Below are 26,480 nucleotides of genomic sequence, written 5' to 3'. Positions count from 1 at the left end.
TTCTTGCTCGGAGTTTATCTATGATTCACATATGGTATACATTTGAAAGTCAGGATAAAAAGTGCAGTCCATGTCTGTGAGACATCATTTTGAAGCCAACTGGCTCATACAGACAGACCCTAGTAGCACATGAGCCATGTTCTGGTCAATTTTCCTAACCAGGTTAAACAATGTGAACCCCAAAACAGAATAATGTCTGATTCCCTCCTATTACAAAACACTTTGGTCCCTTCTCCAAATTAAGAATATATCCCACGACTAACTGTTTTAACCTTAACAAAAACTTACAGTCTCCTCTTGTTCATTTTACCAATAAGAATCTCCTAATCTCTACCTAAGCACATGGCCATCCTGATAAAGACTACATTTTCCAGCCTTCTTTGCAGCTGGGTATGGCCATATGGCCACTGGGCCAATGGGCCAGTGGGATATGAACAGAAGTGGCATGTGAAACTAATGGGTCACTTCCTTAAAAAGAAAATAATTGCTCTCCACTTTCCTCATCCCCCTTCTTATGAAATAGAAGGCAAATGTGGTGATAGGCCATTTTCATCAAAGGGACAAGCCAACATCTTAAGGGGTGGCCCAAAAAGAAGACCAAAAAATCTGGATCCCTGAATTACTTTACGGAGCAGAGACACCTACCTGATTTGTAATAACCTGCTTAGTGTTGCTTATTAAAGAAATAAACTATCTTGTCTGAGCCACTGTGTGCAGGGATCTCTTTGTCAGAGCCACATAGCCTCCCATCAAATGAAATTATTTATAAATATGAAGAGTGGACCTCTTCACTTCAAAAGCTCAGAAGTTCATGTATAAATATTCTCAGCTAAATTCCTCCTTTAAAAAAGATTTTTATAGTGAAATTTTAAGTTCAGATGTAGATCAAGCCAACTATCTAAAGCAAACAATACTTTGGAGGGCTGAGTACCACCACCAGTGATATACTTCCTGAACACTGAAAACAGAACGGTTTATAAAGGAAAAGACCCAAATGATAGGGGGAAAAAAGAGAACTTGAAGAAAACTACAAAGACAGTCCTTGTGGGTTATAGCACCGTGATCCTTACAGGGACAAGACAAATAATCTACCTTAATCATCTACTTGATCTTTAAAATGCTTAAGCCATTTTCAAATGTAAGACCTAAATATCAAAATTGAAACCATTAATAAGAATACAGAAAGGCTTCAGACATAATCAGATAAACACAGTTAAGCTTTAATGTCCATACGAAGCCTCAGAGCAATGTTTCTGTAGCTTGTAAAAAAGCAAATTCTTTAAAAGATAGTAAGGTATTAGGCAGAGTGGGTAAAGAACTTAAATCACAGTTTTGCTTTCTCCAGATTTTTCTTGAAGAAGTTCAGAACAGCAAAGATATCCATTTCAGAATTTTCATTTTATGTAAATAAATATCTAATATCTACATCTAGAGAGTTTTAAATTTTGATTTCAACTTTTTATCTTATTAAATGCCACTAAGCCCACCACATTCTCAGTTGATCCCAATGTCAGCAGAAAGTATTGCTTTTCTCTTCTGGCTTTTAACAGGCTTTATGCAATGAAAAACATTCCATAACCTGGTCTTGTTATCCATGAAACCAGATTGCAACTGATTCCCTATGATGTGAGCTTATATGGAAATCACACTTTGATACAAGCAGTGCTAAGAAAACTGGGCTTTGTTCTTATTTTAATATCTTACACTGCCATACAGGCTGGCATACATACCCCATTACACTGACAATGCACAGAGGAACACAATAAATGACTCTAGAACTATAAGATAATAAATCTGTGCTGTTTTAAGCCACTAAGTTTGTAGCAACTTATTACAGCAGCAACAAAAAACTAATACTTGGGGTTGCTGACATGTAAGTTTTGAAGAGTCAGAAGCCCAAAACCCAGCCCTAGGAGTTGTGCCAAAACAATTACTTCAGATCCATTGCTTTTTCTTAGATCCTTCCTACTTCCAACTTAAATGAAATAACATATATGCACCTAACTCAATAAACGGTGGTTGCTTTTATTGCAAAACAATCCAGGGTTTAACTACCTTAACTTTTGTTTTTCTGCTCAGCTCCATTCCAGCCAGATGAATATATTCTGAAATCATTGTTCATTTTTTCAGGTTGCAGGTTTGGAAGACAAAAGAAAATGAAGAGTAAAAGTATACCTTCCCCCAACCCTACTATCATACACACACACACACACACACACACACACATGCATAATAGTGAGCCTTGGCTTCCTCATCTGTAAGGTGGAAGTGATAATGATAGCTACATGTCTTCCCAGACTGTTGTAAGAACTGAAGATATTGTAAGATCTTGACAATGGTGTGCTCATTATTATTCTATAACATGAATGCTTGAAAGAAACCTCCACTACCTATCCCTGGTATCATAAACAATTCTAATTACATTATCTAATTATCACAAATAATCTCATTTTAATGATTCTCTGAAAGAATGGGAGTGATAGTAGACAGCCAGCTTAGTAAAATGAAAGGGTAGAATTGGAAAATGGTCTCTAAGCTCCCATTCAGCTCTCCAATTCTATAACAATGTAATTGAATAAGTAAGCAGTCTCAAGTTGTGGTATAAACATATATTTTTTCCCTAACTGCTCATTCTCAGATCCTCTTTGTTTCTGTATACTCCAGTTATTACCGATAGCTTACTCAGATTCCATAGTGTTTCATTCTGTTTCCATTATCAGAAGGGTTCTTTTGAGTCCTTACTCAGTCTTGTTCACTTTAAAATTTCAATTTCATGTTTAATTCAAGGTCTTCTCTACTTTGCAGCCCCCACGGCAAGCTAGAATGGTGGATTTAGTGGCTAGGGCTGGGGGTGGGTCTACTCTACCCACTTCTCCCTTTCTCTTCCCTGCTACACTTCCTTTCTAGTCTTAAGCTGGAGGATGAAATGAAGCCGAGGTCTCTCCATAGGATGGCCCCATAGGGATGTTGCAGGCCCCACTGGGTTGGTTTTCTCTGCTCCTCAAATTAACACTGAACTGACCACTGGTTCTCTCTGTGAGGCAGGCATCCAAAGGCTGACTCTCTATGAAGTTGCTTATTCCCTATAGTGCCCTTCTTCCCTAAACATTTATTATCCTGGTGTGGGAGATTTGGCATGAACATTGACCTTTTCCCTCCCATCCCTCACCAGCCCCTGTCCCAGCCTTTTGTTACCAGAGTCCCTTCACCCAAGAAACCTCTTTGGGTGGGGCAGCAGCAAGAGGACTGGATGTCTTCTACAGTGTCCTCTTTCTCCACAAACAGGAGAGCATCAGGGGCTCTGATGGTCCAGTAACTCAGTGTCTTTCAAGAAGAGACAGAAAGACACCAGTCTGAACTTATGGGGAGATTTGGTGGAGAAGGAGACAGTTAAATGCCACCACCATTACCAGTCCAATCTTACACTTAAGAGTTATCTCTTGGCCAGGTGCAGTGGCATGTGCTGTAGTCCCAGCTACTCAGAAGGCTGAATCAGGAGGATTGTTTGAAGCCAGAAGTTCAAGTTCAACCTGGGCAATATAGTGAGACACCATCTCAAAACAAGCAAACAAAAAAGAATCATCACTTGAGTCCTTTCTCAACCTCAGAAAGGGTCATTATCTCTTCACCTTACAATGAGGTAAGTGGAAGGAATATGCTGTCTTCAGGAACCACAAACACCCCCTGCCCCAACCTCCAAGTCTACTTTGTCCCTTCCAGTCATTCCCTTACTCAGCCTGGGGAAAAGGGTTTGGGCAGAAGAAATAGTGAAGGTAGTGAAGGTAGTGAAGCCAGCTTCTTAGTAAGGAAGGGACGGTCATGGTTGCCTGAGTATGTGAATATTTAGAGCCTTTTTTAAAGGAGTGGTGGCTAATTCCAGCACTCACAACTACTTCCATCCTAGTACACCAACTTCTACAATGATTTGTTTGTCAGGTCATTTCTCCCTATTGGTAAATCTATCATACTGAAGGTGCCACCATGAAGAATCTCCCTGTACTTTCCTAGAGCTGGGGTTAGCAAAATAGCCAAGTAGACAAAGCTTACTTTTAATGCCAATCATCACTATCGACAACCCAGAACAGTCCTCCCTTGATTCTTCTCAGGAATCTTCAGACTCAAAAGAGCTTTGTGTCCAACGATCACTGCTAAGTGTGTTAAGGTGTCAGGTGCCCATCAGTTAAAAGTTCTCCAAAAAAACCAAAGACCATCAAAATTAAAAAAAAATAAATAAATTCCAAAATGTACAACTTCTGGCAGAATGATTCAAGTAAAGACATTTGTCAAGGCATTTACTCAGCCCATTTATAAGCATGGTCCCATCTGACTCCATTCCCCTCTAGCACACCTTGATCCCTCTCTTTCTCTTCACTCCTTTCAGAAACCTCAACTACTGGTCAAGCTTAACAGCTAACATTTCTGAGTGTGACTTCTCACAACCTATGCAGTTCTTACTTTGATGACAATGTCTCTGGATAAAGACCATCTTCCCAGTTGCAGGAAAGAAAACTGGGGATCAAAAGGTTACCTAAACCAGGCATGGGGACACAGGCCTATAGTTCCAGCTACTTGGGAGTTTGAGGTGAGAGGATCCCTTAAGCCCAGGAGTTCAAATCTAGCCTGGGAAGCATAGCAAAACCCCCATCTCTACTAAAAAAAATAAAATAAATGTTACCTCCTGTTGAGACTTCTGACTTCCAATATGCCTGGCGTAAGTATACACACACACACACACACGTGCACACGCACACGCACATAGAAACATCAGTTCATTTATCACAAAACTAGTTTGTTCCCACACTAAATAAACATGAGAAAGTATCAGGAAAAAAAGTTTTTTAAGTTTCAAATGCTTGGGAGAACGCTTTCTTTTTGGACAAGAAAAAAAAATCACTTTAAGAGAATGTGACCAAATACTTTATTGCATAAGTGCTGTAATACTAGAGAGAGAGCCAAAGACCTGTACCTTTCAATAATTTAACATAACTTCAGATAGATAATTAAAACTGACATACAAAAGAAAGCTTACTGTACCTTTAACACTAGGCAGTCTCCAAGTTATGGGGACAAACTTATGGGTACCATTTGGCCATGACACTAAATCTCTGCACAGCAGAATGGATTCATTACCTTTAACACAATAAAGCATCCACAAGGGCACAATTTCATGACACAATCATATATTTGAATTTCCCACATATTGACTTTGCAATTTCTACCAAAAATAAGAAATTAATTGATCAGACAGAATTTCAGTTTAATGGAATTTAACAAATATTTAACATGTTCCTCCTACATATAAGGCACTATATCTGCCTCAAAGCTAATTAGGAGGAAATCTTGACCATACAGCATCATCTCTCCTACCACTAAACAAAAGTTACAACTTCCTTGGATTGGAAACTTAAATGCTCTTTATTTTATTTATTTATTTATTTATTGACACTGGGAGACAAATCTATCAAAATATAAAATAATTCATAACAGATTGCAATAATTAAGTAATGGTCCATCCTTAGCCTATAAAATTTATACCAAAGTTGGACCATAAACTCTTGCTTCATGGTAAAGAAGATAACTTCAGTCAAAGAATAAAAATAAACAGGCATACCTCAGAGATATTGTAAATTCAATTCTGGACCATCACAATTAAGCAAATATTGCAATAAAGCAAGTCACAAATTTTTTTGTTTCCCATGCATATAAAAGTTATGTTTACACTATACAGTAGTCTATTAAATGTGCTATAGCATTACGTCTAAAAGCACAATGTATATAACCTTAATCTTAAAATACCTTATTGCTAAAAAATGCTAATGATCATTAGCCATAATCATAATGATTATGAGCCTTCAGCCAGTCATAATCTTTTTGCTGCTGGAGGGCCTTGCCTTCATTTTGAACACTGGTGACTGATCAGGGTGGTGGTTGCTGAAGGTTTGGGTGGCTGTGGCAATTTCTTAAAATAAGATAAAAGTGAAGTTTGCCACATTTATTGACTCTTTAGTGAAAAATTTATCTGTAGCATACAATGCTGTTTGATAGCATTTTACTCACAACTAACCTCTTTTAAAATAGGAGTCCACTCTCTTGAACCCTGCTGCTGCTTTATCAAATAGGTTTATGTAATATTCTAAATCCTTTGTTGTCATTTCAATGCTCAGAACATCTTCACAAGGAGTAAAATCCATCTCAAGAAACCAATTTCTTTGCTCGTACATAAGAAGCAACTCCTCATCCATTCAATTTTTATCATGAAATGGAAGCAATTCAGTCACATCTTCAGGCTCCACTTCTAATTCTAGTTCTCTTGCTATTTCCACCCCGTCTACAGTGACTTCCTCCACCGAAGTCCTGAACCTTTCAAAGTCATCCATGAGGTTGGAATCAACTTCTTCCAAATTCCTGCTAATGTTGATATTTTTACCTCCTTCCATGAATCATGAATGTTCTTAATGGTACCTGGAATGGTGAATCCTTTCCAGGTTTCAATTTACATTGCCCAGATCCAACAGATGAATCACTATCTATAGCAACTATAGCCTTATGAAATGTATTTCTTAAATAATGATACCTGAAAGTCAAAATTTCTCCTTGATCCATAGGCTGCAGAATGGATCTTATGTTAACAAGATGAAAACATTAATCTCCTCTACATTTCCATCAGAGCTCTTAGGTGACCAGGTACATTGTCCACAAGCAGTAATATTCTGAAAGGAATGTTTTTTTCTGAGCAGTAGGTTTCAACAGTGGGCTTAAAATATTTAGTATATCATGCTATAAACATATGTGCTGTCATCCAGGCTTTGTTGTTCCATTCATAGGGCACAGAGTAGATTTGGCATAATTCATAAAGACCCTAGGATTTTCAGAATGGTAATTGAGCACTGGCTTCCACTTAGTTACCAGCTGCATTACCCCAGGCAAGAGAGTTAGCCTGTCCTTTGAAGATTTGAAGCCAGGCATTGATTTCACTGCTGTAGCTATAAAAGTCCTAGATGACACCTTCTTCTAATTTGAGGTTTTTTAGTGTAGCCGGCTTCATCGATAATCTCTGCTAGATTTCCTGGAGAACTTGCTGTAGCTTCTACATCAGCACTTGCTGCTTCTCCTTGCAATTTTACATTATAGAGATAGCTTCCTTCCTTAAACCTCATAAACCAACCTCTGCTAGCTTCCAACTTTTCTTCCACAGCTTCCTCGCCTCTATTAGCCTTCACAGAATTGAAGAGAGTTAGGATCTTGCTCTGAATTAGACTTTGGCTTAAGGAAATGTTATGGCTGGTTTGATCTTCCATCCAGATCACTAAAACTTTCTTCATATCAGCAACAAGGCTGTTTTTGCTTTCTTATCATTCATATGCTTCCTGGATTAGCACTTTTAATTTCCTTCAAGCACTTTTCCTTACATTCACAACTTGGCTAACTGACAAAAAAGGCCTACCTTTCAGCCTATCTCAGCTATAGACATGCCTTCCTTACTAAGCTTAATCATTTCTAGCTTCTGATTTAAAGTGAGAGATGTGAAACTTTTTTTTTCACTTGAACATTTAGAGGCCATTATAGGGTTACTAACTGAACTAATTTCAATATTGTTGTGTCTCAAAGAGTAGGAGGCCCAAGGAGAGGGAAAGACACTGAAAACGGCAGGTCAGTGGAGCAGTCAGAACACACACATTTATCAATTAAGTTCGCTGTATTATATGGGCATAGTTCATGGCACTCCAAAACAATTACAATAGTAACATCAAAGATTACTGATCACAGATCACCATAATAGATATAATAACAATGAAAAAGTTAAAAATCTTGTAAGAATTACCAAAATGTGACACAGAGACACAAAGTGAGCACACGCTGCCAAAATGAGATACGAAATGCCACTAGTAGACTTGCTCAACACAGGGTTGCCACAAATCTTCTATTTGTTTAAAAAAATGCAATATCTGCAAAGTACAACAAAGCAAAGTGTGATAATGTGAAGTTTGCTTGTACTACTAGGAGCCCCACTCCTCTCAAGGGAAAATGGAATGCAATATTAAAGTAAAGTCATAGGTATTTTATGTGAAAGGAAGGCTATGAAACTGAGAAAAAATGTATATTCAAGTAATCCTTGAGTTTCCCAAAACTGTTTTAAAAATTGGTTCTTTTTGATTTGTCAGCTGAACTTAGTGTTTAAGATAACAATAAAAAATCTGCTATTTTATCCACACCAGCTAAGCTTTAAATCAATACTGTTTTAGAGGATAAGAACATATAGCATAAAGATTAAAAGCAACCTCTGGAGCTAGATTATTTGGACCTACTTCTTGGCTCCGCATTTGTTAGCTATGTGACCTTAGGCAAGTCACTTAACATCTCTCCATCTGTAAAAATAGAGATAATAATAATATGCATATCATATGGTTATTGTGAGAATTAAATTATTTGATACACATTAATGCTCAAAACAATGCTAGACTCATCATACAAATTATATTAGTATTTGCTATTATTATAAAGAAAACTGCTCAGTAGGAAAACCAATTCAAGATGTTACTAGGTGTTTTATATATTAGATTAAACATAAAAATAAAGCTACTTACTATTAATAACATTTCTAAATATATAATATTTAATTATGATATGAAATCAATACTTCCAAAATATTTCAAAGCTGGAGTTTACTAAATGCTGAAGATGACTTTGCATCTTTTATATACGCCTCTAGGGGGAGCACGAGGCTCCAACTCCCTCACCTCCATCCCCACTCCGACTTCCAAAAATTAGTCACCATCAATGATTAAGAAACTGCAAGTTCAAGGACATTGATGGGGTATGTTATATGGGGAGGAAGCTTTCAAAGGAGAGAGAGGTCAGAGTGCACATAGCATGGTCTTCTCTCTCTCCTCCCCTACCCAACAATCAGGGCTGACCTGTAGGGGAGCAGGGCCATCACTCTTCTGATGCCATTACCCTTTTCCTGAACCAGGCCTTAACCTAGCCTGAGCCAAGGGAGGCTTAGAGGGGAAACATACTCTCCCCCTGCTGACCATGTCTCTGACTCCTTATTGTGCAGCCCTAATGGGTGTGCCCCTGATTACACCCTAGAAGGTGTGCCCACCTTCATCATTGGCTGTCAGATCTGGGAGGTGGGGTGTGGGCTTTAAGTATACAGGTTATTTGGCTTGCTTTTGTTTGAAGTCGTTTGGGCCTTAGGGAAAAGTGCCTACAACATGGTCAGGTCTAGCTTTCTAGGGTTCTACATTGTAATTTTGGTCCCAGCTAACACTAAAGTGTTCTTTTGTCTGTTTTTGCCTTATTTGTGCATCCATCTCCCTCACATCGGAGAATGTCTCACAGAGCAGGTGTTCTGAATTTGAGTATCTCTGATTTCTAAATACTCAGTAGCATCACAATCCCACCATTTCTAACCGTGATATTGTACCGTGTAAATAATACAAGTTTGCCTGCTTATACATATGTGTTAGTCTGTGTTTAGTACATACTTAGCATCTTTTAAAAGGCTTTTGAAAGACATGCATGCAGCCAACAAATATATTTTAAAATGCTCATCATTACTAATCATTAGAAAAATGTAAATCAAAATCACAATGAGATACTAACTCACACCAGAATGGCTATTATTAAGAAGTCAAAAAACAACAAATGTTGGTGAAGTTGGGGAGAAAATGGAACACTTATACACTGCTGGTGGTAATGTAAATTAGTTCAGTCACTGTGGAAAGCAGTGTGGAGATTCATCAAAGAGACTAAAACAGAACTACCATTTGACTAACCAATCCCATAACTGGGTATATATCCAACAGCGCTCTACCAAAAAGACACATGCACTTGTATGTTCATCACAGCACTCTTCACAATAGCAAAAACATGGAATCATCTCACCAATGGTGGACTGGACAAAGAAAATGTGGGAAGCATACACTATGGAATACTACACAGCCATAAGAAGGAACAAAATAATGTGCTTTGCAGCAACATGGATGCAGCTGGAGGCCATTATCCTAAGTGAACTAATGCAGAAATAGAAAACCAAATACCACATGTTCTCACTTGTAAGTGGTAGCTAAACACTAAATACACATGAACACAAAGAGAGGAACAATAGATACTGGGGACTACTCGAAGGGGAAGGTTGGGTTAGGGAACTTGGGTTGAAAAACTAACTATTGGGTACTATGCTTACTAGCTCACAGGATCATTCATACACCAAACCTCAGCAACATGCAATTTACCCAAGGAACAAACTTACACATGTATACCCCCTGAACCTAAAAGTCAAGAGAAAAGAAGTAAAAATGTTAAAAATTAAAGGCTCTTGAAAAAGGTCAGCATAAGAATTAATAAAGCAGATATTATCTTTCAAAGGTATTTTAAACTTTTGAATATGAAGATGTATAGTTAAGGAAAAACACAATAACCTTGCCTATAATAGCTACACACTTTCATAAATTTACAAATACAAATTAAGAAATATATGGAAATGAGACACACTAAAATAGTTTATGTTGTTTTGCCTTGATAGATTTTATTATTTTCAAAATTAACTTGCCTTCTTTCTGAAGTGATAATAATAATGTAAACAATGCTTCTTTTCTACTCACCATGTACAATCCTACTTTTCTCAAAGTAATGCTAGATTGATTATTAATAAGATGAGTTTAAATGGCACTGCTGAAAATAAACTAGGTTATATCTCTCTCTTACATTCACAAAAGATGTTACAGATAAAACTACAAATGAAATCCAATTTTAAATCCAATGGACTATTCCAATACTTCGTCATACTATGATTTTGTTGCCATTAAAAGTTAGCTGAAATACACAATACATTTGCCAATATGTAAGACCGAATGTTGTTGTTACAGAAGTTGGCCATTTGGCCCTAATAGTTATTGTCAGTTTAGTATAATCATTAATTACCATAAACTCTGTCTATTGTTTCCTATTACAGGAACTAGAATACAGAGATGAACTAGGATAGATAGGGAGGTGAATAAGAGTCAACAAAACTACAAATAAACCTCTTTTACATTATTAAAACACTAAGATTTTGCAGAACTGAAAGGTTTCACTATAATAAAGTTTATTGATTTTTTACCTTAGATTTCAATGTAAAGTCCAACATAATGATTCTCTCCCTCCTTCTTATAACCAATGGCTCATTTAGTGTTGCTGAGATCCTGCCTCTTAGCTCTGTCTAGGCATCTAAAGTCGGATAGTTTTTTAAAAATATACAGTGTTAAGCACATCTCAGTTTGGACATTGCTCCTGAATGTGGAGTTATTTTTAATATTCACAGTTATTAAAGCTGAACAGAATTGAGTGAGGGCGCAGAGAAGACTGACGCAATTCCTTCATTGAGTTACTGCCTGGGCCACTGCCTGATTAGTTTGCTGTGGCATTGCCTAGAAGCAGTTAATGAATTGCTTGTTCAGTAGCACCAAGGTAAGGTCGGCTGTCTCCTGATATCTTTTCATAATGCCCTGCTATGCCTGAGGTGTTATTTGGCAATAAATATTCAATTGACATTTTACTGTACAAAATTTAATTACCTGTTTTCTCCATTGTAAAAAGGGAAAGGTTGGGAAAACACTATTCAGTCTCAATCACAATGCACGTTTAACCCCTCAATGGCTATGTAATTAACTTACACTTTTTTTAGCCTTAATATATTTTCCAAAAGGGAAAACAAACTTTGTAAATTCTGATAATAGTAGCAAACACTAATCAACAGACACTTCAAAAACCTTTCATCAAAATAAGACAAGGCTCTTTACCTGAAGTTTATTCTTCATTTTCTTGAGAGGTGCTATAAGAAATCACATCAGAAAGACCCTGCAATTAGAAGCAACCACTTCTAAGGTGAAATGTGACCATGTTACTATGGCAATTTGAGAGAAAGTAACATTCTAACTGAAGTTGTGGGGATCATAAACCAAATCTACCTAAGAGGTGCATGCCATTCATGCAGCCAAATCACATCTCGGGAGGAGAGCCGCAGCTGAAGCCCCCAGGGCACACTCTCAGCAACCCTTACAGTAAAGTAAAGGCTGGCCAGCTCCTCTGGTTATTTCTCCAAAATCCATCCATAAGTTGGTTATTCGGAACTTTTAACACATATTTGTAGAGAATAAAATCTATAAATGCCGATTAATTCCCAGGTCAATCTATAAACGCCTATATAATCCATAGGGTGCCTAAAATTTTTAACTAATTTTTAATCACATTTAATTTCCCTTCATAACCGTCCCTATTTAAACACACACACACACACACACACACTTTCAGAGCTCCAAAAGAAGATTCCCCCATTTCCTTACTCCCCTAGATTTATATATATTCCTATGACCCAGGTATTTTTTCTGCCTGCGTATCAGCCTAAAAGAGAATACAATGCTTCACAAACTCCACTGTCTGCAGGGGTATGGGGAAAGTGGGCCTGGGGTAAAACAATAGGGTGTAAGCTCCATATATTGACGCCAAGCAGAACACCTGCCAGATTGCTCTGTCTTTTCAAGTACAGCACAGGCCTAACAAAATAGCCAAAGACAGAAGAGGTTGCAATCCCTTTCTAGAATAATCAACCTCCAAATGTTCTGAACTGAAGGAAAGAAGGCTGAGAAAAGATAATTTACCCCACAAACCATAGGGCCTAAAATGCATACTCTTCTGTCACTATCTCACGTGTTCGGGCTGTTTCAAACCTAGAAGTGTTGATGGATTGTGGGACTTCTTGCATCTGAGAACCAGCCCAAGAGCACAAACTCTGAAATTAAGCAGACATGACTTTCAGTCATCACTCCACATTTTAACAGTAGCTCTCTGTGCCTCCCTTCCATACTTTAGAGAGTTTCCTGTGAGGTTTAAGTGATACAAACGTACGAAAGCTCCTAGTTTAGTATATGACTCACAGTAGTAGGCACTTAATGTGAACTGCATTCCTCTTGCCTCTCTGAGGAAAGCCATAATCTTGATAGGGGTCTACTGGTACCCAAGGGGCACCTTTAAGGCTTCAGTTCAAAAATCCACCATACCAGCCCAAGATGACATGATAGAGTGAGACTCGCCATGATATAAAATAATGAGACATGAACAACACCCAAGTAGCTGCTCCAGTGCTGGTCTCAACACCTCATTCCCAACTCCCATCTTCATCCCCCACACCCATGTCCATGAGATCCAAGGGACAATTTCTATTCTTCCTTGCCTAGAGAATTTGTTCTTAAGTAGAACAAAAGGAAGTTGAAAAAAAGTAGAACCCATCAATGTGTTACATACAATGGAAGAAAAATCAACTGCTATTTTTAAAATACATATGTAGCTCAGTTTCCACCAACTAATATAGTAAATAAGCTATGCTGCTTCCTATTTCCAAAACATTACAATTATTACTGCACTACAGCTACTTGGAACAGCATTTAATATTTTGATTAATATAAAATGTACTAAAGCTTTTTCTTCTTTGTGTACATTTCAGTGCCAAATTTAAAAAAAACTCTTGGCAAAACTGTGAAAAATGCATTTTCTCTCAATATAGAACATTTGCTCTGTATTTCTTATATGATCTAGACTTTTTTCGGAAACTCATTTTTACTATGCTAAAGGGAATAAACCACAGGGCAGCAGATTATAGGGCTATAAGCAATAATCTAAAATGTTAAATATTTTAAATGCTATAAGTTTGATATCAAATACCAGATAAATAAATGGTCTTATTTCTTAATTAGAAATATATTCAAATGCAGAATAGTAAACAACTTTTAGAGATTATCAATACTGCAGGTATCCAACTTGTCATTTCAAACCACAAGTCATCAAGAAGAAATTAAAATGGATTCTATTGCATTATTGTGGTATATAACAATGCGCTTACCAAAAAACATGCAGCATTTATCAATGTCAATGCTGTTGAAACAATCACACAGAAAAACATAGGAAAAAGTAGACAGATTTTTAAAAAACTTAGTTTAATTCTCACATTGAACGTTTTTAAACCTAGGATTGGTTATATGTGGGGAAGAAACACAATGGCAGTAGAAAGAATTTCTGAAGATGCATACAGATAAATGTTGTCATTGTTTTCCTCAGCTCAGAAGAAAATTGTTTTTTCAGCTAAACACATGTTTTCACAAATTATGGAGGGCAAATTTACTAAAAACATTCTTTTTATTAATATACAAGACAGTCTGTTTTCTGGCAGGATAGCACTATTCTGAAACAATACCTTAAATTGAGCTGAAAAGAATTTAATATTTGATGATTCACAACCTTTCAGTGGCTCAGCATTATGAATATCAATAATTACTGCACTACAGCTATTTGGAACAGCATTTAATATTTTGATTAATATAAAATGTACTAAAGCTTTTCTTCTTTGTGTACATTTCAATGCCAAATTTAAAAAAAAAAACTCTTGGCAAAACTGTGAAAAATGCATTTTCTCTCAATATAGAACATGTGCTATGTATTTCTTATATGATCTAAACTTTTTTTGGAAACTCATTTTTACTATGCCAAAGGGAACAAACCACAGGGCAGCAGATTCAAGAATGTCACCAGAAAGGTTCTTGATCTCAGAGAAGGAGTGGAACAGAGCTTACCACCTGCCTTTTTTTCTCCTTAGAAGGGCGTTAAGGCCTCTGGGAACAGACCCCAATGACTGCTGCCCACCAAAGACCTACCAGATTACCCTTGAAGATTAGTTTATTCATCACAATGACCTTAGACTACCCTCTAGGCTTCAAAAATGCTTAAAACTATGAGACTTGTAAAACTCTAACCAGATTTTTTTGTAGAAATCAGGAGCTGCTATAGTTCATCATAGACACATATAGATATATCTGCTTACATATGCATGGAATATTTTGGAAGCATACGTAAGAAAGTGTTAACATCTATGAGGGTGGACTACATAAGTGGGAATGTGGAGTGTCTGAGGGTCTTTCCTTCACACTCCTTTGCAACATTTGATTTTATAAATTATATGTATGTGCTACTTTTTCAATAAAAACCTAACATAATAATTCACTTTATTTTCTAATATCTTTAATTTTAAAGGCTATTTACCAAATGTTAATTGCATTTACTATTAAATAGGTGAAAAATCAAGTTAATATTCTGTTGTCTCCCTCCTTTTTTGTCACAAAAAGAAACTTCAAAACAAAAGAGGCACCATTACTCAGCAATGACCCTTCTGAGAATATAAACGAGCATAGTACAATTCAAAAGTGGCAAACTCAGTTGCAAGAATTTGTATATTCCTTACACTCCATTACTTTTGTTTTTTACAACATTATAGAGCCCTTTGCTCTTTATTGTCATATATTTTAAAGTCTCTTGCAGTGCCTATTTTACACACACAGGACACCATGTAGTATCAATACAGTAGAATCCAAGATGTATGTGTTTCCTAATTGTGATGTTTTTTAAGTTTCAAAACAGTGTGCTTTCTGACCTGTGGGTTAAAAACAAAATAGTAATTTCCCTTTGTCCAAATTCACACCCAGAATAGAACACTCCTGTTACATAATCAAAAAGCCACAAAATAACAGAAACTACTACAAGTCATTTGTAATTACCACCCACTCTTCTTTATATATTATAGAAACCTCTCCACTGATTTTAAACTTCCATGTGTCAGTGTTGGGAAAAAGACTTTACTGGAGCCACATTCTGTGGTTAGTCTACCTAAGCTGGTGCTGGGAGCTTGCAACATGCATGATGCACTGGTTACGCAGCTTAACCCTGAACAGAGCTTTTGAATATATTAGTGAACCCAATAAATTCAATAGTAAGTAAAAGTCCATCTTTCATTGTCATTGAGGGACTGTGTGTGTGTGTGTGTATGTACACACACACACACACATATACTTATATATATACATACATACATATCATTTTATACTGACTGCTCCACCAAAATCAATTTTAATCTGACATGCATTTGATTGATTACTCACATGCATTTACACTGAGGCCCTTTTCCAGAGCCTGTGCGAGGGTTCTTACCTAAATAACCTTACCCCAAAGTCATGCTCCCAAAAGAGGAAATCTCAAACAGAAGAAACAAGCCCCAAGTGGAAGGAAGATGGAAAGAGAAAGGGGAGGAAAGAGGTTTACAAATTCCTTGCCAAATGGATGGAGAGAAATTCTGTGAGGTGATTAGCGGGTCAGGAAGCGTTTTCCCTGGATGTGGTGGTAATCACAAGGACCAGTGATAATGCTTGGGTGATTGATTGCTTTCCGGTTGTGCTTTCTGCAGCGCAAAAACTCTGGGCTCTTGCATTGCTCTTTACTGTGGTGCAGGGTCCACTTAAAACTCTGCCTCCCTACCGGGAAAGTTCACACATCTTGGGATTTCGGGATCATTTAAGTCTAGAGGGAATTTTTTTTTTCACTTGAGAGTAAGCTGTGCATTTTCTTCATTGTATGGGAAAAGCTAACCCTTCATTGGAAAGCAATGCACAACCATCCGGTGGGTCTGCATTTATCCTGAGTTCTCCCTTCCTCCCTCCATCAACGGTTTAGTGAAGCTTGCAGAGAAAATGAGGGAAAGCATCCATCAGAACGCAAAGACGCAGAGCGGAACTTTTCCTCTGCCGTCAGTGGGGAGAAAAAGTCACTTGTGCGTCTCGTGGCTGACTGCTGAGTCTGGGAACCTCCGGATAAGGAAGGAAGGTTTGGCGTTGAAGGAGGTGGGAGAAAACAATGCTGAGCCTGGATGCCTCCGGACACCGCACATCCTGCCCGGGTCCCCGACCCACCCATCACCCACAGCCACGCTCCCGGTGCGGCGCGGCTTTGCTTACCTTGATGATGCTGCTGCGCCGGGGGGTCGCCCGTGCTGCCTCCAGGAGGCCTGCCTCGCTGTCCGCTGGGGTCCCCGCGGCGCCTGGCAGTGCGACCCCGCTGCGACGGTCCCTCATCCGGCCCCCAGAGGCCGCCGTCACGCAGTCCCCGGTGGCATCCGGGCCCACTCGGGGGTCGTCTTCGCCCCCCGCCGCGTCGGGCGGCGCCGGATCCTCCCTGCCGGCCGCGCCCTCGGCCATGGCCTGGAGCGTTTAGGGCTCCCCGGGGGAAAGCGGGACGCCCGGGAGCGGAGTCCAGCCGCTAGGCACGGGTGCGCTCCTGCACCGGGAGGCGGCCCCGCCAGACTTTGTTTCACCGCCCAGCGGCGGCAGTGGCGGCGGCGGCGGCGGCGGCGGCGGCAACTTTCTGGAGAGGGGACATCGCTCGGGCAGAGACGTCCTCGAGCTTCGGTCTAGGAGGCTAGCAGTCCGGCGGGGCACGGTGGCGGGAGTGGGAGGCGATGTGAGCGGGAGGCAGAAGGAGAGGCGAAAAAGAGAGGGAGGTATCCGAAATGTGATGCAAACGCCGGCCCTGCGCCAGACAAAAGGCACCGGGCGCCCAGCCAGGCGGCCTCTGAAGCCCGGACGCCGGCGGCCCGATAGGGGCCAGAGCCTGGCGACTGCGGCCGGGCGCACCCGCCACCTGCCCGCGGACTGCGGCGCAGCGGTCCCAGGAAGTGCGGCGGCGGCGGCGGCCTCCACTCAGCTCTGTTGTGACAGGGAGGGAGACTTGTTTTGACAGCCCTTGGGGATTGGCAGGCGTCTGGGCCTCTTAGGAGCCTCGCCTCGCCGAGGGGGCTCGGCCCGACCAATCCTCACTGCGGAGGGGTGTGCCCGAGCGCGAAGAATGGAATGTGTTCTGCAACTGGGAGCCGGCCCAGCGGGGCTAGTGTACTCGAGCCAGGGTGTACGCGCGCGCGCGCGTGTGCGAAGCCGGAGGCGCTCCGTGTATATTTTAGGAAGTTTAGATTTGCGAAACGAGCCTGAGATGCAACAAAATCCAGGTTGGGTGAAGGAGAGGGGAGAAAGAAACCTTCTTCTGCCAAACAAAGCAATTTGGAGGAAAGGGGGTATTGAGTATGAATGTCTAAGCGTTTGGGGTGACGGGGTGAAGCTTTGCGTGGTCACAGGTTAATTGCAGGCTCTCAGGCCAATTCTTAGAAGTCAAGTCTATGCAGAGATAAACTAGGGTTTACTGGGATCTTGGGGTTCCGTAATTTGCTTCAGGTTCCAGGAAAGGATTCTAAGGTCATTCTGCAATGTGAGTAAATATAACAAGGAAGGGGAGTCAGTGAAAGAGATGAGGGTGAAAGGAAACTGAACCAACTAAATCCCTCCGAAGACTGACTCTTAACAAAGCACAGATACAATCCAAGTCAGATAAATGCAGGTGGGGAGTTTAGTCTCTATCCTAAAACATTACTATTTGACAATGGTTCAGCCTCCTTTCTCTATATAATCCTGTATAAAAACATATTTTGCTCATTTCCAGTAAGCTAGCAACCAAGAAGGGAGAGATCTTTGGATGATGAGTTAAGTTACTGAAATTATCCACAGAATGCTCAGATGCAAACCATGGCCCTAAGGCTCCCTGGTAAGACAAAAGACTTGGCATTTTAATTTTAAACTCCTTTGATATTAGAATCTATATTAAACCTCACTTATAACGTTACATTTTATCTTAATTATTAATAATTTAATAATTTGAGATTTTACTTGTTCCTTAGTCTGGCTAAGAGCATGAGAAATTATTCAGCATTTTAGACCAACAATTTGGTTTGAATCTCATAATTTTAGAGATGTATGGGGATTTAGGGATCAACTAGGACATCATTTTTGTTTTACAGTTGAGACAAAGGCCTAGGGAGCCTTGTCTACTAGTTAGTGCAGCAGCCAAAATTAGAATCCGCCACCCAACTCCTCCGATAATCTCTTCACTACTTTATCTGTCTCCTCTGGGCTACAACCAGCCAGAACTGGCAGGGGCACTTGGGAGGTTTCAGATTCGACATTTATCAACTACTAGGGAATACTGAGAAGGCTTGACTTTGCCTTTTCTTTAAACATAAATGCAGCCTAGTAATGAATGTACTGTAGAGAGCAGCAGTGACCTCTGTTTTTAGAACCAACACCACCCTCTAGTGAGATTCTGAGAACTGCATCCATAACAGCAAAGGCTTCTTTTTCCCCCTCATCTTTAAAAGACAGGAGGGGTAACCCAACAAAAGTTTCCTTTTCAACAGGTATGCCTTTATAACGCACAGACTAGAGGAAGAAAATAAAGTGTACCCAGACTTAAAACAACCATACATGTCTTCCATCTCCTTTAGTTCAGGGAATTCCTGTCTATGCTGTATAGGAAATATTTTTAATTGCTATCCTCAGAAATATATCTTATTTTAGGCTATCATTTTTTTCTTTGATATTCAACTATTATTACATTTGACTTCTGTCATTTACAGTTGTCAGTGCTTCATTTTTCTTTGTTACTCTAATAAAAGTCCCATTCTTCGGCTGTCCTCTGAAAAATGTAAAACTGCCTTTATCTCACTCATTATCTTGTTATAGGATATTAATGTCATTTATAAGTTCCTCATCCTACAGATTTGTGTACCATTATGATAATAATTTATTTTTACAAATATTAAAATTAGCATCACTTTATTAACAAACATTCAAGGTCAGTGATTAAAAAAAAACAGAGGCCAGAAAGTACAGCATATAACTTGCAAAACGTTGTATCTTTCAACTAGACAATGTCCAGTTGGACTCTTTTCTCTTCCTTGGCATCCTTCCCTCTCACCCTCATGTGAAAGTGCACACGCACACACACACACCCCTCTGATTCCTTTGCTCTGAGCCTCTATCTGTAAAGATTGTTGTCTAAATTACTCTGCTTTGATAAACTAGTTGGACCCTAATCTAGCAAGTCATTTATATTGTTGTGTTCCAGCATAAGCTCAGAAGGCTTTTCCTGATACTCATGTTTGCAACTGAAAAAAAAAACCCTCCTATGTACTTGCTCCTAGCCAGGAGCAGATTCTGCTTTGTGGACCCACTTCAAAAACTGAAAGAGACTAGCTAGTTTCAGTTAAGTCAGCAGCCATGGGCACATTCCTACCCCTGCATTAACAGTCCCTCTTTCCAAATAGCTGTCACCTACAATTCTTGCCTCCCAACTTTTACCAAGTCATGGTGACAATTGCTAGATTGGCAGATTGGAATTTGGGGGTGAGCAGGGGTAGGAAGGTAAGATGTGAATAATAGTAACGAGCAGGAAATTCAGATGTTACTACGTCAGAAAGGACTCTCTAACTACAAATCTCAAGTTGCCCCTACAAGCCTCAATACATTTCAGTCATATTGTGTTTTGTCTTCTCACAGGATTTTATCACTGTGAACAAACTGTCTTTTCCGTGGAATTGTTTACTTACATATTCTGTTTTACTTTCCCCCTATCTCTGCCTCACTGAAATGTAGAATGCCATCTCCATGTGCCTAAAGACCTTGCGATTTTATTCATTGCTGTATCTCCAGCTCCCAGAACTATGTCTGGAACAGAGTAAGTGCTCAATAAATATTTATGGACAGAGGACTTTTGCAGTCCTGTAACTAAATAAAATAATCAATCTGATAAAGAAAAATGGTTCTGTCACTGTCTGCATGGTAGAACTTCTCATCCTCAAGGATCCTAGAATTCCATTTTAGAGCAGAAATCAGAACAGATCCACACCAAGCAGCTACAAATCTCAGAAGAAGGGCACTTATTAATTGGAATGACTTGAAATCTAGAATTAGACTGAAATACAACCAATAAGAACTAAGCAAGTTCTAGCAGTCCTGAAAATACCTAGACCAGACTAAAAGACTAGATATGTCAATATAGTCCTTCCAGCCAGGGAAGTCCAGAACCCTGGGCCTGAGAAAAAAACAGTGAGAATATTAAGACTTTCCATATACTACCAGGAAGTCATAGTGGGGGAAAAAGAACTATCTCTTTGATAACTGCTTTCTATGTACCAGATAATCCTCTCTGCAGTATTCTGATCTCCACTTCACAGATAAGAAAACTGGGGATCAAAAGGGTCAAGTAGCTTGCTTGAAGTTAGAGCCAACTAGGAAGTGAAAGAACCAGCATTTGAGGCAATGTTAGTGACTTCAAAGCCTGCATTCTTCCTGCTACCCAAAGTTCTCATAAGATACAAGTCCAGTAGCTGTCCTGGAGAATGAAGAGCCACTCCTTCAGATCTGGGACCACTCATATAAACCATGACAACCTCTTCTCTCAACATCAACATGACCTTTATGTCATCAACATGGACCACCAGTATGACTGATTCATTAGTGCATGAGGAAACACATTTATCATCTCATTCACATATGTGTAAGAAAAATATTTTTATATCGAGACAGGTCTCCTAATAAGTTAAAGGACGCATTGCACGTAATCAAAGAAGAGGACATACAGCATTTTCAGTTAAGTTGCATGCATCTTTACATTCAGTCACAGCCCTCTCCAGTATAAATGGTGATCATTTTGTTTTGCTAGCTCAAGAAAACAGAATTTGTAGGGTAATTTGTAGAGTGAATATTATAGTAGAGTAAATACATACAAGTCAATAAAAGATAAGCAAAACTTGATATATGACCTCTTTGAAATTCAAGTTTTTTCTTGAAAGTTTTTGTCACTTATATTAGGAATTAAGAAATTTCAGTAACTAAAACATAAAAATCAACTAATCTTATTTCAAAGAACAAGTAAAGTGTGCTCCATTATAACAGTCCTACAAAAATGAGAAGTTACAAATTTCTTATAATAGTTCTAGATTCCCCAGTTTAATAAATCTTTAAAGTACTGAGAGGCAATGAATCTAAGAAATCTTTAATTACAGCCAATGTTCTTCAATGTCTAATTACTGCTGCTTCTTTCAGAGGTTGAGAAATCTCTACTGTCTGCAGGAGAGCAGAATGCCTGGGCCTCTATCCATTAACACCATTCCCACAGGAATTACCCCATGAAGACCCTGGGGCTAAGGCACTATCAGGAGCTCCAGGCCAATCATCTGGTAGTAGTCTGTATTGTGCATGGCAAAGGTCTTTTAAAAACAGACAGTGTTGATTTATTTTCTATGTATTAACTTACTTTGACGTGGATCCTGGAGTTGGAGCTCATGTCACGGTTTTTTCCCCCACTGATGCAGAAGCCAGAGGCACTTAGGAAAAGTACCACTGAAATGGCACAAATAAGGCCCCCATAAAAACTTGATTCTCTGTTTTATTTGACAACCGAATCTTTTCCAGGTACAATGTTATGACAGAAATCTTTTCAAACCAGATATACACCCAGTGCCTGACATTTTCAATGCAGAAGTGAATATACAGTAGGTTCCTCCTCCCCTCGAGCCCCCAAATCCCAGGTACATTCCTCAAATCTAAATCACCTACACGATGTTGGGGTTTTTATCCTCCAACTCATACCAAGGTATGAAGTTTATTAATGCTTTTTAGTGTCACAGGGCCCATTGGAAGAAACTGCAGAGTCATATTTCCTTTTCTAATGCACTTCTTTTCTGCACTCATAATGTGTAAGACTCTTACACCTATTTTATAGACTTTATTGATACGCCTTTGTTCTAGTCTACCTTAAACCTTTCGGGAGGAAGAAGCACAGTGCAATATTTGAATAAATATAAAATCGTAATGCATGTTTTACATTCAAATATAGGACAAAAGTAAAGTATAGTTTGTTTTGTAAGCCCTTTTTTTCCAAGTTAGTTTTCAGGTATATAGCTCTTTTGTTAAGCATGATACGAAGTTTGTCTGCTTTACAAAATGAGGAGTTAGAAAAAGTGAATCCTTCCTTTTAAAAACAAAAAAAACAAAAACAAAAACAAACAAAAACAAAAGCCAAATGCCTCATGAAAGCTGGCTTGCCAGCGTTTGCTCTGTCATTAACCCCTGTGAGAATCCCGCAGTTCCCACTCTCACTAAGTCATATAGGTCACCATGGATACAACTGCCTCTACTCAGCCCACAGTATGGGAGCAACAGCTGTTGAACCACACTTGGGACTTTTGCCATTCACTGTTCTGTATAAATTGTACTGGTGAAACATTTCAGATAATGTTACAATTGTTTTTGAAATTTTAAGTATGTTGTAGGAAACATCTGAAATATTAGACAACAGTAAAGGACTGAAATTTAATTTAACTTGTGAAATAGAATAACAAGTAAGAAGCACCGTACATTTTGTGTAATAAGAGGTTGCAGCACTTTCTTCAAATTTTCTCCTAACCAAAATGAAATTTTAATAACTAAACTGATAGCTGCAGATAAAATCTATTTGGAAGATTCTTTGACAAGCAAATACTTAAACTCTGGGCAAAAACCACAGAACAGTACTATTTTATACTATAATTTATAAAGGAAGGAATATGTTTTCTGATTTGTGATGATCATTATATTTCTCATCAATAAGCTACTGTGAATTCTAAAATTCAGAAAAGTAAAATATGTAGTTAAAATTTTACCCTTCTGCCTACCATAATTTTTCTATATTCAGAATATGGATTAAAGAGATTTTACTTTGTTTTATGAAAATGTGATGAGATGGTCTGTGATCTGTGATTGAAACAAAAAAAAAATCAAAAGGAGTGTCTTTATACTTAGCACCCAGTGGATAATAAAAATAGCATTTATTTAATTATAAAAAGTAGCATACACAATGTATTTCCTCTTATTTCTCATCTTAATTCTCACCACTCATTAATCCACCAATCATTAATAACATTCACTACTGTGATCACACGGAAACACTTCATTAACACTCTTTGTCATAAAGCAGATCTTTATACCCTGGGGGATTTTTACTGATCCTCCCTGGAGGAGGGTCATACATCCTCATCCCATTGACAGTGGGCTCAGCCATGTGACTTGCTTTGACCAGTGAAAGAACCCCCTTCTAAGCAGACGCTTTAAAAGCCAGCATAAATTTAACTATGATCTCATTTTCTCAGCCTCGAGATTGTTCACCAGACAGGGGCTGAATCCTGAGTGAAATTGGCATGGAGCAGAACTGAAGCCAATCTATAATAGACACGTAACATGAGCAATAAAACATCCTTTGTTGTAAACCCCTTGGATTTGAGGGTCATTTGTTACTGTAATATAACCTAGCCTCTGCTGAGTGATAGAGATATGTAAGTTTACTGAAAGCCCTGTGCTTTCCACAACCATGCTTTCAGTTCATATGGCCAGATACTGTTTGATTTACATGTAGCCAGTAAATATTTCTGGCATCTAGTAAACAGGCACAAACTAAAAACTTTTATATATCCAATAAAATTGCATATAATGATTTCCATTTCTGTGACCCATTTTTCTTATTTATCTCTTTACTGCAAGCTGTGTAAGCCCCGATTCCGCCTTTCTTACTAGGTTTAGAAATTATAGCATAATGAGATCATATGTATGCTTTTTTGGTACAATTTGTTCTTCTTTTGACTATCTTGGACATATCTTCCCTCTTCCACCCACATCAACCCTCCCCACTCCTTGCAAGGTAACTCAAGTTAACATTCATCTATGTATATGTATATGTGTGTATATATATATACACATAAACAAAGTATATTTTGTCACTGTTTAGCAGAAAAAAATGAGGGGGAGAGATAATCTTATATATACTTGATATGGTTTGGATGTGTCCCACCCAAATCTCATCTTCAATTTTAGTTCCCATAATCCCCACTTGTTGTGGGAGGAACCAGCTAGAGATCATTGAATCATAGGGGCAGTTTCCCCAATCCTATCCTCATGATAGTGAGTTAGTTCTCACAAGATCTGATGGTTTTATAAGGAGCTTTCCCCTTCACTTGGTGTTCATTCATTCACATTCCTGCCACCCTATGAAGAAGAACATGTTTGCCTCCCCTTTCACCATGATTGTGAATTTCCTGAGGCCTCCCCAGCAATTCTGAACTGTGATCAATTAAACCTTTCTCCTTTATAAATGACCAGTCTCAGTAGTATCTTTGAAGCAATGTGAGAACAGACTTATAGAGTAAATTGGTACCGGTAGAGTGGGGTGCTGCTATAAAGATACCCAAAAATGTGGAAGCAACTTTGAAACTGGGTAACAGGCAGAGGTTGGAACAGTTTAGAGGGTGCAAAAAAAGATAGGAAATTGTGGGAAAGTTTGGAACTTCTTAGAGACTTGGAGGGCTCAAAAAACAGGAAGATGTGGGAAAGTTTGGAACTTTCTAGAGACTTGAATGGCTTTGACCAAAATGCTGATAATGATATGGACAATAAAGTCCAGGCTGAGGTGGCCTCAAATGGAGATTAACAACTTGTTGGGAACTGAAGTAAATGTCACTCTTGCTATGCAAAGAGACTGGTGGCATTTTGCCCCCATCCTAGAGATCTGTGGAACTTTGAACTTGAGAGAGATCTGAAATTGGAAATTATGTTTAAAAGCAAAGCAGAGCATAAAAGTTTGGAAAATTTGCAGCCTGACAATGCAGTAGAAAAGAAAAACCCATTTTCTGGAAAGAAATTCAAGCCCACTGCAGAAATTTGCATAAGTAATGAGAAGCCAAATGCTAATTGCCAAGACAATGGAGAAAATGTCTCCAGGGCATATCAGAGACCTTTGCAGCAGCCCCTTCCATCACAGGCCTGGAGGTCTAGGAGGAAAAAAATGGTTTTCTGGGCCAGGCCCAGGGCCCCCCTACTGTGTGCAGCCTAGAGACTTGGTTTCGTGCATCCCAGCCACTCTAGCCATGGCTAAAAGGGGCCATGGTACAGCTCAGGCCATGGTTTCAGAGGGTGCAAGCCCCAAGTCTTGGCAGCTTCCACATGGTGCTGACCCTGTGGGCCCACAGAAGTCAAGACTTGAGGTTTGGAAACCTCCACCTAGATTTCAGAGGATGTATGTAAACCCCTGGATGTCCAGGCAGAGGTTTGCTGCAGGGGCAGAGCCCTCATGGAGAACCTCCGCTAGGGCAGTGCATAAGAGGAATGTGGGGCTGGAGCCCCCACACAGAGTCCCCACAGGGGCACTGCCTAGTGGAGCTGTGAGAAGAGGGCCACCATCCTCCAGACCCCAGAATGGTAGATCCACCTACAGCTTGCACTATGCACCTGGAAAAGCTGCAGACACTCAATGCCAGCCTGTGAAAGCAGCCAGGAGGTGGGGGCTGTACCCTGCAAAGCCATGGAGGCTGAGCTGCCCAAGGCCAGGGCACATCAGTGTGCCCTGGATGTGAGAAATGGAGTCAAAGGAGATCGTTTTGGAACTTTAAAGTTTAGTAACTGTGCTATTGGATTCTGGACTTGCATGGGGCCTGTAGCCCCTTTGTTTTGGCCAATTTCTCCCATTTGGAACAGATGTATTTACCCAATGCCTGTACTCCCATTGTATCTAAGAAGTAACTAACTTGCTTTTGATTTTACAGACTCATCAATGGAAGAGACTTGCCTTGTCTCAGATGAGATTTTGGACTTGGACTTTTGAGTTAATGCTGGAATGAGTTGAGATTCTGGGGAACTGTTGGAAGGGCATGATTATGTTTTGAACTGTGAGGACATGAGATTTGGGAAGAGCCAAGGGTGGAATGATATGGT

At 39.3% G+C, this 26,480-nt stretch overlaps 1 protein-coding gene across 2 annotated transcripts in view; it reads right to left on the bottom strand.

Annotated features, from left to right (window-relative positions):
* PLCL1 (phospholipase C like 1 (inactive)) overlaps positions 1-17,571 on the bottom strand; it is a 344,844-nt gene extending 327,273 nt beyond the window's left edge. Inside the window, exon 1 of one of the 2 annotated variants that reach the window (XM_004033007.5) lies at positions 16,815-17,571. In XM_004033007.5, the coding sequence (XP_004033055.2) occupies positions 16,815-17,054 (240 nt within the window). In that variant the 5' untranslated portion in view covers positions 17,055-17,571. The remainder of the gene's footprint in view (positions 1-16,814) is intronic. The other variant, XM_055379335.2, reaches the window with a different exon arrangement.
* Positions 17,572-26,480: the final 8,909 nt, after the last annotated feature.

Source organism: Gorilla gorilla, chromosome 11 (genome assembly GCF_029281585.2).
Source record: "Gorilla gorilla gorilla isolate KB3781 chromosome 11, NHGRI_mGorGor1-v2.1_pri, whole genome shotgun sequence".
Taxonomy (NCBI): Eukaryota; Metazoa; Chordata; class Mammalia; order Primates; family Hominidae; genus Gorilla; species Gorilla gorilla.
The sequence above is the reverse complement of the archived record's forward strand: the minus strand, read 5'-3'. Positions and strand labels throughout refer to the sequence as shown.